The 18362-nt window shown below is 22.9% G+C and overlaps 2 protein-coding genes across 2 annotated transcripts in view; both read left to right on the plus strand.

Annotated features, from left to right (window-relative positions):
- The first annotated feature begins 2411 nt into the window (after positions 1–2411).
- Positions 2412–3993, plus strand: LOC126894820 (macrophage migration inhibitory factor homolog). Its single transcript, XM_050666112.1, has 3 exons — positions 2412–2634; positions 2698–2870; positions 3640–3993. The coding sequence occupies exons 1-3, from the start codon at positions 2527–2529 to the stop codon at positions 3707–3709; spliced, it is 351 nt and encodes a 116-aa protein (XP_050522069.1). The 5' UTR covers positions 2412–2526; the 3' UTR covers positions 3710–3993.
- A 10053-nt stretch (positions 3994–14046) lies between these two features.
- The window catches only part of LOC126894700 (macrophage migration inhibitory factor homolog), a 6669-nt gene continuing 2353 nt past the window's right edge, over positions 14047–18362 (plus strand). Inside the window, exons 1-2 of the mRNA XM_050665893.1 lie at positions 14047–14257; positions 14972–15147. Of these exons, the coding sequence (XP_050521850.1) occupies positions 14150–14257; positions 14972–15147 (284 nt within the window). The 5' untranslated portion in view covers positions 14047–14149. The remainder of the gene's footprint in view (positions 14258–14971; positions 15148–18362) is intronic.

Below are 18362 nucleotides of genomic sequence, written 5' to 3' on the forward strand. Positions count from 1 at the left end.
AAAACTAATGTGTAAAGTGAATATAATAATTTAATATAGAAAAAACAGTAGATGTATTTCAAAAATTAAATTATATGAATGAACTGAGTGAAAAATCACTACTAAAAGAAAGAAAAACTTTAAAATAATATGATTGTTTTGTAATTTATTTAAATGCTTATATTTTTTGACAAATGAATAAAGACAACTTTTATAGGTTAATTTTTTATGTGTTATAAGATTATTATTTTCCTAAATAACATAAATATTTCACCAACTTATACATTATTTAATGTGGTCTAATCTAATTAAGAAAATGACTGGTTGACAACATATTTTGAACCATTATTTCGAACTTAAAAGTAAAAAATATAAATTGGATATGACTGGAAAATTCCTTGCACTTTCTACTACCCAAATATTAAATAATTATTTAAGATTCAACAATTTCTTTTGATCAGTTATTTTCTTAATTAGATCAGATTATATTACAAAAATTAGATTAATATAAAGAGTGTTCCGTGTGGTTAATTTTGACTATCTAAGAGATATTCAAATGATTAAATTATAGTTGGACACCCAGAATATACTTTGCCATTATAAAATAATCAATAATGTTAAATAAAGAATAAAATGAAATATAAAAGCCCACAGGGGGGGATTTTAAATGACAACTTTTTCACAAAAAATTAATTTTTTCAACTTGACTTTTAAAGGTGTTCCGGAAAGTCTGACACTTTTATATATATCTTAAATTAAAGCTAATGTAATATACTTTATCATAAAAAAAAAAAATTTCGGACTTTATTTTATCTTCTCGGTGAAAATGGTTACTAAATGCTATTTTTGTGTGAAAATGTTCGATTTTGTATTTTACATTTTTAACTTTAAAATACTATGACTTTTTAAAAAATTTATGGATCAATACAAGTTTTTCATGAAAAGTAGTATTTATATACATCTTTCATTCGGCATAATTTTTTTTTAAATAGGACCATTTCCCTATATACGAGGGGGGTTCAAATACGATTTTTGTAAAAAAATTCTTTTTTATATTTTTAACTTTATAATGCTATAACTTTTTGAAAGATGTATGGATCAATATAATATAATATAATATAATATAATATAATATAGATGCATGATGTCTTTACCTATCATATTTATACCTGACCCTTTACCTGCTCACAGGGGGGGAATTAAAATGTCAACTTTTTCACAAAAAAATTTCTTTTTCAACTTATATTTTGAAAGTGTTCCGGAAAGTCTGACACTTTTATATATATCTTAAATTAAAGCTAATGTAATATTTTTAAAAAATGTATGGATCAATATAATTTTTTTTGTATAGATGCATGATGTCTTAGCCTTTTATTGGGTATATTTTTTTTTATAAATCTTTATTATGGAAAAAAGAAAAATTTCGGACTTTATTTTGTCTTCATGGTGAAAATGACTATCAAATGCTATTTTTGTGTGAAAATACTAGATTTTATTTTGTACATTTTACATCAATACAATTTTTATGAGAAATAATATTTATATCCCTCTTTTATTCGACATATTTTATCTTAATCAGGATATAAATAAGGAAATAGCAGATCATGTAGATTTTGAAATAATCCATCATTTTTTTTAAACTAAACACTATCTAAAGATTTGCATCGAAGCGTTTTTTTTTTTTTATAGTGATTTTAATCACTGTCAGATATTACTATACTTGATCCATCTATGCCACGTCACCACTATGCCGCGACCCCCCTGTGCTGGGTTTTTTTTTTAATTTTCACTATTAGTTGTGTGTAAAATTAACTTATGTGTTAAAAATATCATTTTTGTGTAGTTAATTTTTTACAGTGTACTTTTTAAACTTTGTATCGAAGCAAAGAATCTAATGAATCAAGACATAAGATAATTAGAACTTATTATTCTAACGAAACCAAAGCAACAAAATATAAGAATTAAAAATTTTAGTTGTCACAACTGATTAATAAGTTTTTAGGATTTAAAATCTTTTGTTTTCCAAATTTTCAATAAAAATAATAACTATTTAAATTATTTTCTATATGATTATGAAGGATAAAAAATCTGTTTTATTATATTGGAATATGAATTAGTATACAGTTGTGTAATAGTAATTCTCCCTAGTTATTACGGTTACTGATTTTTTTAATACATTTGACCTTCAGAAGTATCATACTTTTTAATTTTGACCATAAATTATATAATTGATTTTTTTAAGCTTTCAAATATTTCTATAATGTTACACAAGATATAATCAAACATAATAATTTTTTTAAACGTGTTCCGTTAAGATAAACATTACACTAGTATAACTAAAAAATGTTTATTTTTAATTATCATGTTTGTCATAATTACATAATTTAAAAACTGAATGTTAATATGTTTTTATTAACTGTATTTATTGATATTAGTTATAGACTTCACAATTCTTATTCAACAAGTATTTAATATATCATCTCATGAACAGATTTTTAAAAAATTTAAAAAAAATTAATTGAAGATTAGTTATTTAGTTCTACAAAAATGTCTTTTTTAAAAGTTGAAACAAATATTCCTTTATCTGAAATCAATGATTCATTTTTTATAGAAAGTACCGACATTCTTGCTAAAACTCTAAATAAATCACCATCTGTGAGTGAATTAAGCTATTTTAACTATCTATATATTTTTTATAAAATGTATTTTATCTTACAGGAAATTTCTGTATTTGTAAATGCAGATCAGCCAATGATTTTCGGAGGATCACAAGAACCAGCAGCTATTGTGGTACTTCAAAGTGTGGGAGGAATAAGTCCAAACAATAACAAAAATCATTCAGCTGCACTTTTTCCGTTAATAAGTAAACATTTAAAAGTACAAGAAAATAGGTACGTAATATGTATATAAAAATAAATGTACAATTCCAACATTTAACAACACACAAAACAATAATAATTTTTCCCCTTTATTAGTTAAAGGACAATATATAAAAATATTAAAAAAAATTATACACTTAAAATCTGTTATAATATTAGAGTATTTGCTAAAATAGATTTATAACATAGTTAATTGATAAAAGAAGTCACTTATCAATGACACTTTCCTAATGATTTTTATGTTTTATTTTTTATTTTTACTGAAACAAAATTTTAGTTAATCTTTTTGTTCGTTACTATTTAATAATAATAATCATGAAAACCAATTTATGCTGCTTACAAAAAATTATTAATGAGAAAAATTTTACATCGAAACAACAATATGTAGACATTTATTTAATTTTATTTATTTAAAATAGAAATTTACCTTTGATCAATATATTGGGTCATTATGAAATTTAAGTATTTTTTAGCTTTCTCGTAATTACACCACTGATAGTAATTTCAAGTTGATTGTGCTTTATATTATTGTACTAAATTTAAGTATATAGTTCAGTTGGTATAATTAAAATGTATAGTTTTTTTTGGGACTGGATCTGATTATTTTTTATAATGTCTTAAATTTTAATGTAATAAAAGTACCAAATTAAACAAAATGAAAATATAAAATTGTTAGACGAATTATGTTTTCTCCAGTGACATTTGTACTTCAAATAACCCCTACATATTATGCTTATTATTATTACTAATTCCAATAATTAAAAGAAAATGTTTTTTACAGAATCTCCATCGCGTTCAACGCAGTAGAACCACATGACGCTGGAGTCAATGGAAAGACATTTATTCAATGATTTAAAAATAATTCATAAAATTTATTACAGTTTTTAAAGGTAAATTAAGAACTTATTCTAAAAAAAATAATATATTTGTAAATTTTTTTGATCATATCTGTAAGAGAAATGAGTAATCAACACATGGAATAAAAATATTATAATATCATCGTTCATATATAAATATATTTATAAATATTTTACAAAATATTTTATTGTATCACGTTTATTGTATTAAAGTTAATTAAAAATGTCATTTGATCGCTTTTATACAAAAATAAATAAAAATAAGTAAATAAATTAACTTTGATGAGTAATAATTTTTTGTACAAAAATTAAACGTGTTTATTTTCATTGGTTTTTTAACATGAAGTTCCCAAGTTTTATTTACATTAATCATTATTAATGTAACAATTCTAGATGTCTACAGACTCATGGTAACTAAAAACTGAATTGCAAAAAAATGTTTGTTAATTGGTTAAACAAATTTATTTTAAAGATTTACTAAATAAATATATAGAGTAGTTAAAACATTTATCATAATTGTTATTAGATCAACTATTTAGCAAAAACAATCCCCCAACATGAAATTAGTAAAAAATATCTGACATATTTTGTGTAGTGTTATTACAAATTTCAAATTTTTTAGTTTTATTAAAACCCTTTATTCGTATATGCAAACTTATTATTGGGTTCGGGACTATATGAATTTAGAAAATTTGGGGAGACCATTTCCCGAGACACTCTACTCCATGAAAATTTATCATATGCATATACAGTACTACAGGAACTATTTTTTTTCTTGGTGGATAGTGATTTGGGGGCATGTGGCCTAAACTAATATCCTAATTAATATACATTGATTAGGATTAAAAAAAAATTAACGAATATCTGTTTATCATTGATGTACTCGTAATGACTAAAATTAACTTAATTAACAAAAAAAAAAAAATATATATATATATATATATATATAAAATTATTTATAATTTATAAATTATAAATTATAAATAACATTATTCAAGTAGTAGTATAATAATAATTATTAAAAAATCAAATAATTTTGAACAACGAACTGTGTTTTTTTACAATGTAATTAAGGTGCAAAGTAGCCCTATTTTACAGTAGTTGACTAAAAAACACTAACATCATAAGAAATAGTGATATGATGCTATCAAACATATCTGATGGATATGCACCTGAAAAAGAACTATATAACAATCAAACTATACTAATCAATGACACTGAATTATACAATATTTATGATTTCCATTATAAATTATACACATATTTATCATTTAAATAAAAATTATAGTCATTATTTGACTACAACTTCAACAAAGACATTAATAGTTATTGACATTCTTAAAATCCAGATAAACCATTACGCATTTCTCACGTGTCCTTGTTGTTCATTAAACAGTCTCTTATATAGCAATTACTACGTAGTCCAACGATTGATTTTGACCAAAACTTTAGGTCACATTTAATGAGACATCATTCAGCTTTAGGTGTGCTTTGCTTCTGCTCGAAAGAAACTTAATAAATTTTCCCATATTATTCTGAGATACAGTTTTAGTAAAATGTCGGAGGATTCAGTAATTTTTCGATTATGCAATACTCTAAGTCGTCATTATATCTACTGCATTATAAAACATCCAACCTTTGGGCCTTATTGAACTGTGTATTCAAGCATTAAGATCTATTAAACTGTCGTCAATATGGTAATGATAATGAAATCAGACATAAGAGTGTGAATAAAACTTTCTATGAATAAATCATCCAGTGGCATTCTCTACATTCTCTTATAGAATATTGGTATCCGTATTATATTTATTGGGTATAAAAATTGTCAATACTAGGAAAGACTGAGATAATAAAAGTTGAGATGGTAAAAATTACTATAATTATAATAAAAAATTATGAAATAATGTTGAATAATAAACAAAAAGGAGGCTATAACCTGTCTTAAAGACAAAAATAAAAAATTGTTAGCTATTGCTTTACATTTCATGAAATTTGTAATTACATAATTAATAAACCAACATATTTGATGATGAATTAATCATAAATTAAAATATCGGTTATTAAATAAATTTAAATATTAAAATTATAAATTATAATATTTTTGATAATTATGAAATTGATTTACTAAAAACTGCGGATGTTTGGATAAAATAAAAAATCGTAGATATTTATTAGTTTTAAATATTTTATTAGCTATATTTTTAGTATTTTTACTTATTTATATTGATAAATTATATATTTTTTATATTTCCTGTAATAACTTATATTAAGTAAATGTTATGCAAAAGATTTTTTATTTATAACGTTATTATTATATAATTTTCTTTAAACTTTCAGCTAAACATGAAATAAAAAAAAAAAATTAAATGACGCCACTGGTTGCCAGATCAGTTAATGTTCAACATTACTACAAAATAAAATAATAAATTTGATCTACACAACAAATGCAATTAAAATAAAATATTTTTCATTAAAATTTAGTAGAAAATTTTGTGAAATAACGCAAGCCTTTAAAATATTACTTTATTTACTATATAAAGGTTTTACATCATATACATATATAATGAAATCATAATAAAAAATGTGTGCTAATTATATTTTTAATTTTTTCTTGTTATAAAGTATATTTTTATACAAATTTTCAATATTTTTGGAGGAATCTAAGATAAAATTATAAATATTCTATGATAATGAAAAATATTTTTTCATTAAATATAAGTTTTCAAAAAATTAATGAGTTTAAAATTTATACAGTCATTCTGTAGTTTTGCGTGATATTACTTAAAATATAGAGTAATAACATGCACTAAGTTTTTTTTATATATCAACAACATTTAATTGTTGGGTATTTAATTGTAAAATTTAATCTATCTTAACAGTATACGTTCTTAAAATATAATAATTATAAATGTTATAATTATTATATATATGTTATAAATATAAATAAATAATGAAAATAATTATTAATTCAATATGATTAGTTAAGTAATGAAATACACAAAATACAAAAATATTTAAAGTATGTAGTGAATCAAAAAAAAAAGAATACTTTATTGTATTAATGAAGTGGGGGGTTATTATTAATTGTATTAATTTAGGGAGTACTTTGACAGTTGCTTAAAAGAAATAAGTTAAATGNGGAGCTACTTTGACAGTTGCTCAAAAGAAATAAGTTAAATAGAATATGACGGGATTTTGATTCTTATTTGATCCACTACTTTATTGTATTAATAATATTATTACTCGGGATATGAGTACGAGGGTCTGTAAGAAAGATAGAAGATGATAGAAAAATAAAGTGATCTTTATTTTATTAATATGGGATTTATTATAATTAATTGTCAATTTTTAAATATCAATAATGCCACGAGTTTTGACGGTTATCGATGATAGGTGGGATTGAGTCACCTCGTGTGTCTACCCAGAGTGGTATGGTGGCTATACATATGAACCTCCAACCTAACTCCTGAAATAGACACGTATCAACGATATAACTCTGCCAAGTAACTCTGTACAAACATTATCGATTTATTAAATTTACTTGGTATATTTATTATTATTGATAATCACTTGATTTTCCTGTATGCCTACTTAATCTATGTACTCATAAAATTTAATTCTAAACCTTATTTATTTTTGGTGAATTTATTAGATTCCTACTTTGATATTTTCTGCGATACTCTTAAATAAATAGATGTTGTATTTTTTTGTACAAATATAATTGTGTTGACGGCGGATCACTTCTTGCATATATTTCGTTGTGTGGAATGATCGAGCGTAGTGAGTGCCTCTGTAAATATCTGACTGCATCTGTCCCAGAATGCTCTTTATTTTTGGCTTTTTATACTAAATTTGATCGTAGTTCAAAGGCAAGAAGTGATCCCCGACGCCACCGTTATTTCTTTATTAATCGTAATTTATTACATGTTATTTATTACATTTTTATCAATAATGATCTACATATTATAAAATACTATTATATCTTATATAATAAATTAGACATAGTTTATCACCCTTCATCTTATGTGCTACTATTACATATTGTTTATTATTTCCTATTTGTTTTATATAATTAATACATGCTTTTTTCTACAAAATTTCATTAGTATATTTAAACATTTAAAAGGTCATATATATAAATCTTATTTTTATTGGTATTCATTTCATTTTGTGTGATTGATTGATTGAACTCTTAAATAATACATTATAATATTAATGATGTACTATGTATATCATTACAAGTAACATCGAATTTTAGCTTCGATGCGAAGATAAGAAGATATTAATTTTAATATATTTTTGTTTGTTATTTAGTGTCTTTTACTACTTTTCAGCTTTCACTGGACCGATTTTGATGAACAAACGTCAAAAGATCACAAATCAAATTTAGTCTAGGACATTATCCTCAAAACTTGAAAAAGCTTTCCTTATTCTCTGTAAATAGGTGAAATCCTACAAAAAATAACAAATTTAAAAATTAATATTTTTTATTATTAATTACAGTGTTTTTACTTAAAACTGTCATAACTTTTTCAAAAATGTATGGATTAAAAAAAAAAAATTTTCAGATATATTAGGTATCTACTTATTTAGCATATTTTTTAATAATAATAATAATAAACCAGAAAATGTTCTGGAAATACTGCGTCCTTTAAACATATATCAAATTAAAGCATATTTTATGTACTTCAAACAATTAATTCATTTCTAATGTTTTTAAAGTATTTATTGTCGAATATGATAATAGGTTTCAACTACAAAATTATATAATTTTTACCATAATGTGTTTTTTTTTTTTTATGTCTGTTGCCACTTCTTCTCAGCTCTCACTGGACCGATTTCTTTCAACAGTAATACGTCAAAAGATCACAAATCGTATATAGTTGAAGACATTACCCTTAAAAATTGAAAAATTTTCCCCGCAAATGGGGGAAATCTCCAAACAAATTACAAATTTAAAAAAATTTGTCACGACACTTAATCTTTTGCATGCAAACGGCTGCCGTAGTTAAAAAAACGCTATTTTTGTGTTAAAATTTTCGATTTTGAATTTTCAACTTAAAAATGCTAACTTTTCGAAAATTATATGTATTAGCAAAAACTTTTTTTCTAAATACATTATAAGTACATCTTTCATTTGACATACTTTATATTAAAAGTGGATAATTTCCCCTTATATAGGGGGCGTTCAAAACTTGAAACATTGTATAAAAAATAGAACTTTTTCAACTTAATTTTTGAAAATGTTTCGGAAATACTGCGTCCTTTAAACATATGTCAAATTAAAGCTTATACCATGCACTTTAAAATTGAAAAAAAAATTTTCCGAAACCTATCTTTAATGCGCAAATGGCTGCCGAAATTCAACAAAAAATATAATGTTTGCGATAAAAATCACCTTCTATCGGGATGTTTTTTGTACTTAAAACTGTCATAACTTTTTCAAATATTTACAAATCAAAATAATATTTTTTTAAATCGAAACCTTAAGTAATTTCCTTTTATTTGATATCATTTTTTTTGAAAATCTAACACTTATTCTGTTCACAAAGGGGGATTTAAAATAGCAACTTATTTACAAAAACTAATTTTTTCAACTTAACTTTTGTTAATTTCCGGAAATACTGCGTCCTATACCCTTTAGCAGGTGCGTGCCTATTTTTAACGTTCATAGTCGCGTGGGGGTCTATCAGACCATATTTCTAAAAAAGTATAAAATATGTTTAAAAAAGTTCATTTTTTTTAATTCAAAGACATAATTTGTTACCATATGATATATAAATATGGATAAAAAAGTCAATAATAAAAATTAAAAATAAATAAATTACAAAATTATGTGCATTAATAAAAATTAATTATTACAAAAAAAAAAAAACTTAATTTTTCAAATTTCATTAAAAAATTTTGGTTTGTAAAAAAATTATTTCAACTGCAAAATCTTATTTTTAAGACCCAAAATAAAAGCTTTTACTATTAGAAAATGTATTTTAATTAATTTTTCTTGTAATTCTTTGAGCTCAAACACGACTTATATTTATTAGTTTTATGTGTATTTACATTTATAAAATCATTTTTCTGAATTGATTTTTTTTTATTAATATTACAATACATTTAATTATTATGATACGAGTATATACAATTATTCTGAATTTGTTGAATATTGCTTTTTCTCTCAACAATCTTTGGATACTGTTTAATATACGCGATGTATTTATTACATGTTTTGTTCTTATTGTTCCGTATCATCGACTAGTGGAAGTTCTCAATAGATTATTTATTTTTAAAACTTAATTGCACAGTCGGTGGCAGATTCACATAATTCCAATTCCACAATATTATATCGATTATAACATTGAATTTACAATAAAACGATATTTTGAAAAAAATACAAGTTCAAAAAAAAAATGATAACGTTACAAGTCGCGTGGGGGTAAATATGATTCATTTCAATTTTGATGAATATTTTAAGTCATACATTTTTTTTTCGAAGGTATTTATTTATGAAAATCGATTCAATATTTCTATAAAAACCATCTTCTAAATTTATATCTATGTACACCTTTTATGCAATATAATACATCTGTTTTTATTTATGTGGGGGTATGCAAGATCCCCACGCGACTGTTTAAGGGTTAAACATATATAAAATTAATGCTTATGTCATGTACTATAAAATTAAAAAAAAAAATTTGTCCTATCTTCTATGCGCAAATGGCTACCGTATTCAGTAGTGTCTTTAATCACTGTCAGATTAAATCTATACTGAACCCAACTATACCACGTCCCCACTGTGCTGAGTTTATTTTTTATCTTATTTATATGTGTTACGCCAGTTTATAATATTCTAAATTTGGTTATAGGTCACTATATAAATTATTTAAAAAAAAAATTACTTTTGGTTTCACTTAAATTTAACAATGAATTTTTACAATTATAATCAAATATTATAATACGCTAAATTGAATAGATTTTTTTAACAACTTTTAATTGATTTTTTTATTAAAAGTTAAATTAATTAACTTTTGAATATATCAATCGTAAAATCTTTTTAAACGCCAAAAGTTACTTATTAATGATTACTATGATTTCTATTTAATTGATCTATTACAATAAAAATACAAAAAAAAAGTAATGAGCATTTCTGATAAATTTACTGTAAATAGTAATTATAAAATTTCTTGATTGCATAGTAATATTAACAATACCAATTTTTTAACTCTCATAAAATTTAAATTTAATGATGTCAAACTCGAAAGTTAAACTTTTTTTTTTGTTTTTAGATATTATTTTATATGTAATTTTTTCATTATTAATTAATCATCAATTAAAAAAAAAGATTAATAACTTTTGAATTACTAGTCCATAAGTTGTCATCGACCAGTCATATTCTTAAATAGATTATTTTCTATTTTATAATGTAATTAAATATGTATGCTTCCATTAAAAAAAAAAAACCCAGCACAGTAGGGTCGTGTCATAGTTGGGTCCAGTATAGATGATATCTGACAGTGATTAAAATCACTATCATAAAAAAGGCTTCGATGCAAATCTGTAGATAGTGTTTAATTTAAAAAAAAATTGTCAAAAAAATAGGTCAAGTGAGAGCTGAGAAAATAAATGATAGCTACAAAAAAAACCCACATAGTAAAATAATATTAATATGAATTTCTTCTCACGAGAGTAGACTACAGTAATGGGATCCTTGACATTTATTGTAGTTATTGAATCTAAATGAGATAAAAATCAAATGAGTTAAACATTTTTTTCTAACTTAAAAAGAATTAAGAAAAAATTCAGTGCTACAGGCGTAAAAGATCCAAGTGTTACAGTCTCAGAAACCTTACGTCGCATTCGTTACTTAATAAAAATGAAAATTTAGCTAGTTCAAATTTTAAAGTTATTTTTCTCGACTTCAAAGAAACAAAAAAATTTAAATATGTTTAATTTTTTATACTATGTCAATTAGATTAATATAATATTTATGAAAATCAGTGTAATCCCCTTATAATAAAATAAAATAAAATACAAAACCATGAATTTTAACACAAAAACAGCATATTTTTGAATACGGTAGGTATTTTCACCATGAAGACAAAATAAAGTCCGAAATTTACGGGAAACGAGGGAAATTTTCCAATTTTTGAGGGTAATATCTTCGACTATATACGATTTGTGATCTTTTGACGTATCGTTGAAAGAAATCGAATTCAAGAATTCGGTGAGAGCTAAGAAAAAGTGGTAACAGACACAAAAAAAAAAATAATTAAAAAAAAAAAACCCCATCATAGTAAAATTAATACTTTCTCAGCTTCGCATCGAAACTAAAAATGTGATAGATAAAATTTGTAAAATTTAATATATGCGTAAAATGGATTTAGAAATATATATTCTGATCTCTGAAAAAAAATTCCTTAAGTTTAGCAACTGTATGAATTAAAAAATCTATTGACACTGTAATTATTATTTTAAGAATAATCAATTGCCTAATATTAAAATAATTACGCTTCAACTTGTAACTTTTTATAATTTCTCCATGAAAATTCAAAACACAATATTTAACATCATATTGATACTGATTGTAATTACTGTAATAAGTATTTATTTATAGATCATAAAACTTGTTATCAGTATAAAAAAAGGAAATAGAAGTTCTTGTTATATTTTATAAATTCAATAATTCCTTTAAAAATTAAACACTATAAATTTACATCGAAGCGATTTTTAATATAATGATTTTAATCACTGTCAGATATCATCTATACTTTTTCCTACTGCACTACGATTTTACAGAGCGGTTTTTTTAATAAATTTAATACATATTCATACTATTCATTATTTACACTAAAATTATTTTAGTAAAAATGTTGTTAAGTGATTATAAGATAAATAATTGTTCTTATCTTTATATCTATTAATAAATTCGTCTAAACATGATTATTATTTGGTTAGTTTTGTTTATTTTTTACTTGTGATCTACATAAAATGTTAGTTTTTCTATTTTATTAAAAATACTCATTCCAAGTAACCAAGGAATAAAATCCTTTAGGTTTTCAAAAATACTTATAAAAATATACATTATACAAATAATAAAGAATAGATTTCATCTTTGTTATACTTTTATTTAGATTAATCAAAAATTTTAATGACAGATGTTCATAACTAAATTAGGTACTTCATAATGCATTAGTGTTGTTGAATTCAGTTTTTCTTACTAGTAAAATATTAGTGAAAAGAATTTTGATTCATAGACAGTTATATTTTGATTTTGTTTTTTTATTATTATATCTAATTTAGAATTTTTTTAAATTTAATTCTAGGAATTAAGTAGTTCTATTTTCATTTAATAAGTAATTAATTAATTTTAGCCTATTAATATAGATTTTATCCAAATTTTACATGTCGATTATAAAAAATTAAAAACAATTTACCAATTACAGTTGTGTTAGCTAATATTATGAAATAAAAAATTAAATATTTATGAAATGTAGTATACATTTTTTTAACCAAAATTATTATGATTCATATTCTTTTAAAGTATTTATGTTAGTCTTAATAAATAAAGGTAACAAAAATAACAACACAAAAAACCTCGAGATTTTACACAAAAATTATATTTTTTGTTCATTATCAGCAGTAATTGGCACATAGAAGGTACGTCGTTAGAACAAGATTTTTTTTAACTTAAAGTATGTAATATAAGCTTTAATTTAACATATGTTTAAAGCTCGGAGTATTTTCGGAACATTTTCAAAAGTTTATTTTTGTACAATAGTTGCCATTTTGAATCATTCACGGTGGGCAAGTAAAGGGTCAGATTTTCATAAAAATTATATCAAATAATAAAGGAAAACACTTAGTGTTTAAAATAAAAAAATGTTTTAGTTAGTTTATTATTCAAAAAGTTATGACAGTTAAAATAAAAAAAGTTTAAAAATTTACCGATATTTAAAATTGTAAGTTTTATGAGGATTTCCCTCATTTACGAGAAACGAAGAATTTTTTTTCAATTTTGTATAAAATATATTCAACTAGATACGGATTTGTGATCATTGACGTATTTTTGAATAAGATCAATTCGTTGAGAGCTGAGAAAAAGTAATGATGGACGCACAAAAAAAAATTATCAGCTATTATCTATATTTGTCTTAACCACGTCCCACTGTGTTGCCGTTTTTTTTTAATAAAGTTATTTATCAGTGAAATAGCAATAATCGTTTATGTAAATATAAGTGAAAACTTACTTACAAAAAAAATAATAATAATCTACACCAACATATTTTTAAGGTTTTATGTTATCGTGGACAATAAATATTTCAATATAAAAATGTTTTTAATAATATAAATCTGTTCAAATAAAGATATATGAAAAACATACTGTAATCCACATTAATAATTTGTCATCAAAAGATATTTAAAGTTTAAACATTTTTTATAATGCCTATTTTTGAAATATATACAAATTTATCTAATTCAAAAATACCTATTAACTTTTTAAGTAATTGTGTAAATTTCCTTGCAATAATACTCAAGAAAGATACTAAAGTAAGATTTATAATAAAGTATTATAAAATGAATAAAGAAATATCGTAACTCTAAATAATTAACGATAGAAATGTACATCCAAAAGTATTAAATTTTTTTTTTTCTTTGACAAAATATTCACTTATTTTATGATAAAACGTTTCTCTTTAATACGAACTTGAAGTGTCAATTTTAAAATTTTGTGTTTTTCATTAAAATCATATTTTTTTGGTGTTTGTCACCATCATACATAAATTGTCTCATAAAGTATATTTATTTGTATACATCATTAAGAAAAAAAAGTACTAATCAAATTTAATAATTATATATACTCTGTATAATGAATGTACAATATACTATTATATTATATTATACTGCACAATTTTTTTTTTTATGTTGTTCATTTATAATGAAGGACTACTAATACAACCATTATATGACATAATTTTGGTAAGATCAAACTCAAAGCTGTGCAGCATATGATTAAAATAAACTAATTTAGATTTGTTTACTTATTTATCTGTTTATTAAGAATTTTCTGTAGCGTTTGGTGATATCACTTTTATTCTTACATGTGTATTAGAAGTAAAACTTGTGTATAAGTAGATTAAAAGACAATAATAAATCAAACTGATTCTATACAAGTTTAAATGTTCATGATATTTAAAATGTTTACTTTGAAATAAATTTGATTATATTTTGTCAACAAAAAATATTAAATATAAATATTTTTAGTGGTGTATAGCAACTGTGAATTCGGGACTAAACATTTATCAAGGTGGATCAAATGAACCATGCTGTATCATTCAAATTGCAAGTATGATTGGTAGTGTGGGACCAAAGCAAAACAAGAGTTATATTGAGGATTTAACAAATTTTATTCATAATACAATAGGAATACCCAAAAATCGGTAAATTTGATAAATCATTTTATTTCTTCAAAAAAATATTCTAAACAAAGAATAATTCTAATTCTAATTTAGCGTCTATTGGGCGTAGATATTTGGATCAACCACTCATAAATAGAAATCATCTGTAGGATGATATTTTAAACTAAAATACAAATTTTTTAATTTTACAACAATATACAATTTTTTTAAATAGTTTGACAAATTAATATTTTTTTTCTTATTTATTAAACATTTTATAAAAAAAGTATTAATTAAATTTATTTTTTAAATACACAAAGCATATTTTTAAGAAAATAATCAAAATTGATATATTTTTTAAATATTTTGAAAACGTTTTTAAAAATACACTTTATTTGAAATATTTTTTAAATGTTTAAAAAATATGTTTTTGCTACTTAGGTAGCTAGTATTCTAACTTTTTTTGTTGAGTACGTGAAGTAAAAACACGAAAATCCTTTATTTAAATTAATATATCAGTAATATTTTACAAAATAAATATTAACAACTATGCTTTGAGTACATAAAAATTGTATATTTTACTACTATTTTCAGCTTATTACATAATAAAGTAATAAATTATAAAAAAATCAAAAACCATAATTAAGTAATATTTCATAGAAAGTAATAATTATTTAACAATATAAAAAGATAAAAATATTATTATAAATACAACAAAAAATATATGTATATAAAAAAACGGTAGAACTGTGGTGTCGTGGCACATCGTGACAAGTAGAAATATCTTGTTTTTTTTTTAAACGACCAGCATTATTGTGGGCCGCCTATATAAATGGAATTAAATATACTATTTTATGGTTGTACGAACTTTGAACTGTAAAGTATGATTGAGCCAGTTTGAGTAAGCTCTATGTATATGTCAAATTCAAATTTTAGCTTCGATGCGAAGCTGAGAAGGTATTAATTTTACCATGATGTGTTTATTTATTTTTTTTTTTTTTTGTGTCTGTCACTACTTTTTCTCAGCTCTCACTGGACCGATTTCTTTTAACAATACGTCAAAAGATCACAAATTGTATCTAGTTGAAGACATTACCCTTAAAAATTTAAAAATTTTCCCTCGTTCCCCGCAAATGGGGGAAATATCCAAAAAAATTACAAATTTAAAAATCGACAAATTTTGTCATTTTTTTCACTTTTTTTTCTTAAAACTTCCATAACTTTTCAAAAATCCACAAATCAACATAATTTTTTTTTAAACTAAAACCTTAGATATTTCCCTTTCATTTGATATCATTTTTTTGAAAATTTAACACTTAACCTGCTCATGGGGGGCGATTTAAAATTGCAACTTTTTTACAAAAACTAACTTTTTCAACTTAATTTTTGAAAATGTTCCGGAAATACTGCGTCCTTTAAACATATATCAAATTAAAGCTTATTTTATCTACTATAAAATGAAAAAAAAAATTTGTCCTGATGACCTATCTTCTATGTTCAAATGGCTACCGTATTCAAAAATATGATATTTTTTATTAAAATTCTGGGTTTTGTATTTTATTTTATTTTAAAATATCTTATTAGGGGAATACACTGACTTTCATGAATATTATATAATTTAATTGATATAGAATAAAGTTCATAAGATATATGAAATTAAACTTATTAAAATTTTTTTACTTTTTTAAAGTCGAAAAAGTAATTTTTAAATTTGAGTTAAAACATAATTTAAAATTAAAAAATTTTTTTATTCCTATTAAAAAATATATGCTTTTTTAAATGAAAAAGAAAAAAAGTTTTTTTTTCTATTTTTGTGGAATTTAACAAATTTATACTTAAAAAAATCGAATTTTTTCGTTTTTTTCTCTAGTTTGCTCGTTTAAAGAGATTAACTAAAAATCACGCAAAATTACACGTTAATCCATACATGTGGCTTGTAGAGCAAGTCATTAGCTATACTATGAAAAAAAAAAATTTTGCGCTCGATAATATTTGAACTGTACATACTGCATTTACCTAGAATAAACTAGTATTTTCCTAAAAATCGTATGTTTTACAGGATTTTTACTCTATAAATAAAGTTAGTCATTATTTATTATTAATTGTTATACGATTACATTGATATATAAATATAAATATTTTAGTTTTATACATATAAAAAATAATTATGCCATTGATAAATTCATGTCTGAAAATGAATGATTTAATTGACTATTTAATTCATCTTCATTATAGTTGTCATCATTATGAGGGAATATTACTAAAATGACAACTTTTTTACAAAAAATTAATTTTTTCAACTTAACTTTTGAAAGTGTTCCGGAAGGTCTGACACTTTTATATATATCTTAAATTAAAGCTAATGTAATATACTTTATAATGGTAAAAAAAATTTTCGGACTTTATTTTATCTTCATGGTGAAAACAGACATTAAACTTAATAAAAAAAATACTTGTAAAAAAATTCTTTTTTATATTTTTAACTTTATAATGCTATAACTTTTTGAAAGATGTATGGATCAATATAATTCTTTTTTTTGTAGATGCATGATGTCTTTACCTATCATTTGGTATATTTTTTTTTATAAATCTGACTTTTTACCTGCCTACAGGGGGGGATTCAAAATGACAACTTTTTCAACTTAAATTTTGAAAGTGTTCCGGAAAGTCTGACACTTTTATATATATCTTAAATTAAAGCTAATGTAATATACTTTATAATGGTAAAAAAAATTTTCGGACTTTATTTTATCTTCATGGTGAAAACAGACATTAAACTTAATAAAAAAAATTGGATTTTTGTAAAAAAATTCTTTTTTATATTTTTAACTTTATAATGCTATAACTTCTCGAAAGATGTATGGATCAATATAATTCTTTTTTTTGTAGATGCATGATGTCTTTACCTATCATTTGGTATATTTTTTTTATAAATCTGACTTTTTACCTGCCTACAGGGGGGGATTCAAAATGACAACTTTTTCACAAAAAATTGACTTTTTCAACTTAAATTTTGAAAGTGTTCCGGAAAGTCTGACACTTTTATATATATATTAAATTAAAGCTAATGTAATCTACTTTATTATGTAAAAAAAAAATTTCGGACTTTATTTTGTCTTCACGGTGAAAATGGCTACCAAATGCTATAATTGTGTGAAAATTCTCAATTTTATTTTTTTAATTTTTAACCTTATAATGCTATAACTTATTGAAAAGTGTATTGATCAATATAATTTTTTTATGGGAAATACTATTTT

This window comes from Daktulosphaira vitifoliae, unplaced genomic scaffold (genome assembly GCF_025091365.1).
Source record: "Daktulosphaira vitifoliae isolate Bord-2020 unplaced genomic scaffold, ASM2509136v1 Scaffold_1, whole genome shotgun sequence".
Lineage (NCBI taxonomy): Eukaryota > Metazoa > Arthropoda > Insecta > Hemiptera > Phylloxeridae > Daktulosphaira > Daktulosphaira vitifoliae.

What these genes read in the sequence shown, in the direction of transcription:
- LOC126894820 (XM_050666112.1), top strand. Translation starts at nt 2,527, where the DNA reads ATGTCTTTTTTAAAAGTTGAAACAAATATTCCTTTATCTGAAATCAAT. An exon ending in CTCTAAATAAATCACCATCT is followed by an intron (nt 2,635 to 2,697) that starts GTGAGTGAATTA and finishes TTTATCTTACAG; the next exon opens with GAAATTTCTGTATTTGTAAA. An exon ending in TTAAAAGTACAAGAAAATAG is followed by an intron (nt 2,871 to 3,639) that starts GTACGTAATATG and finishes TGTTTTTTACAG; the next exon opens with AATCTCCATCGCGTTCAACG.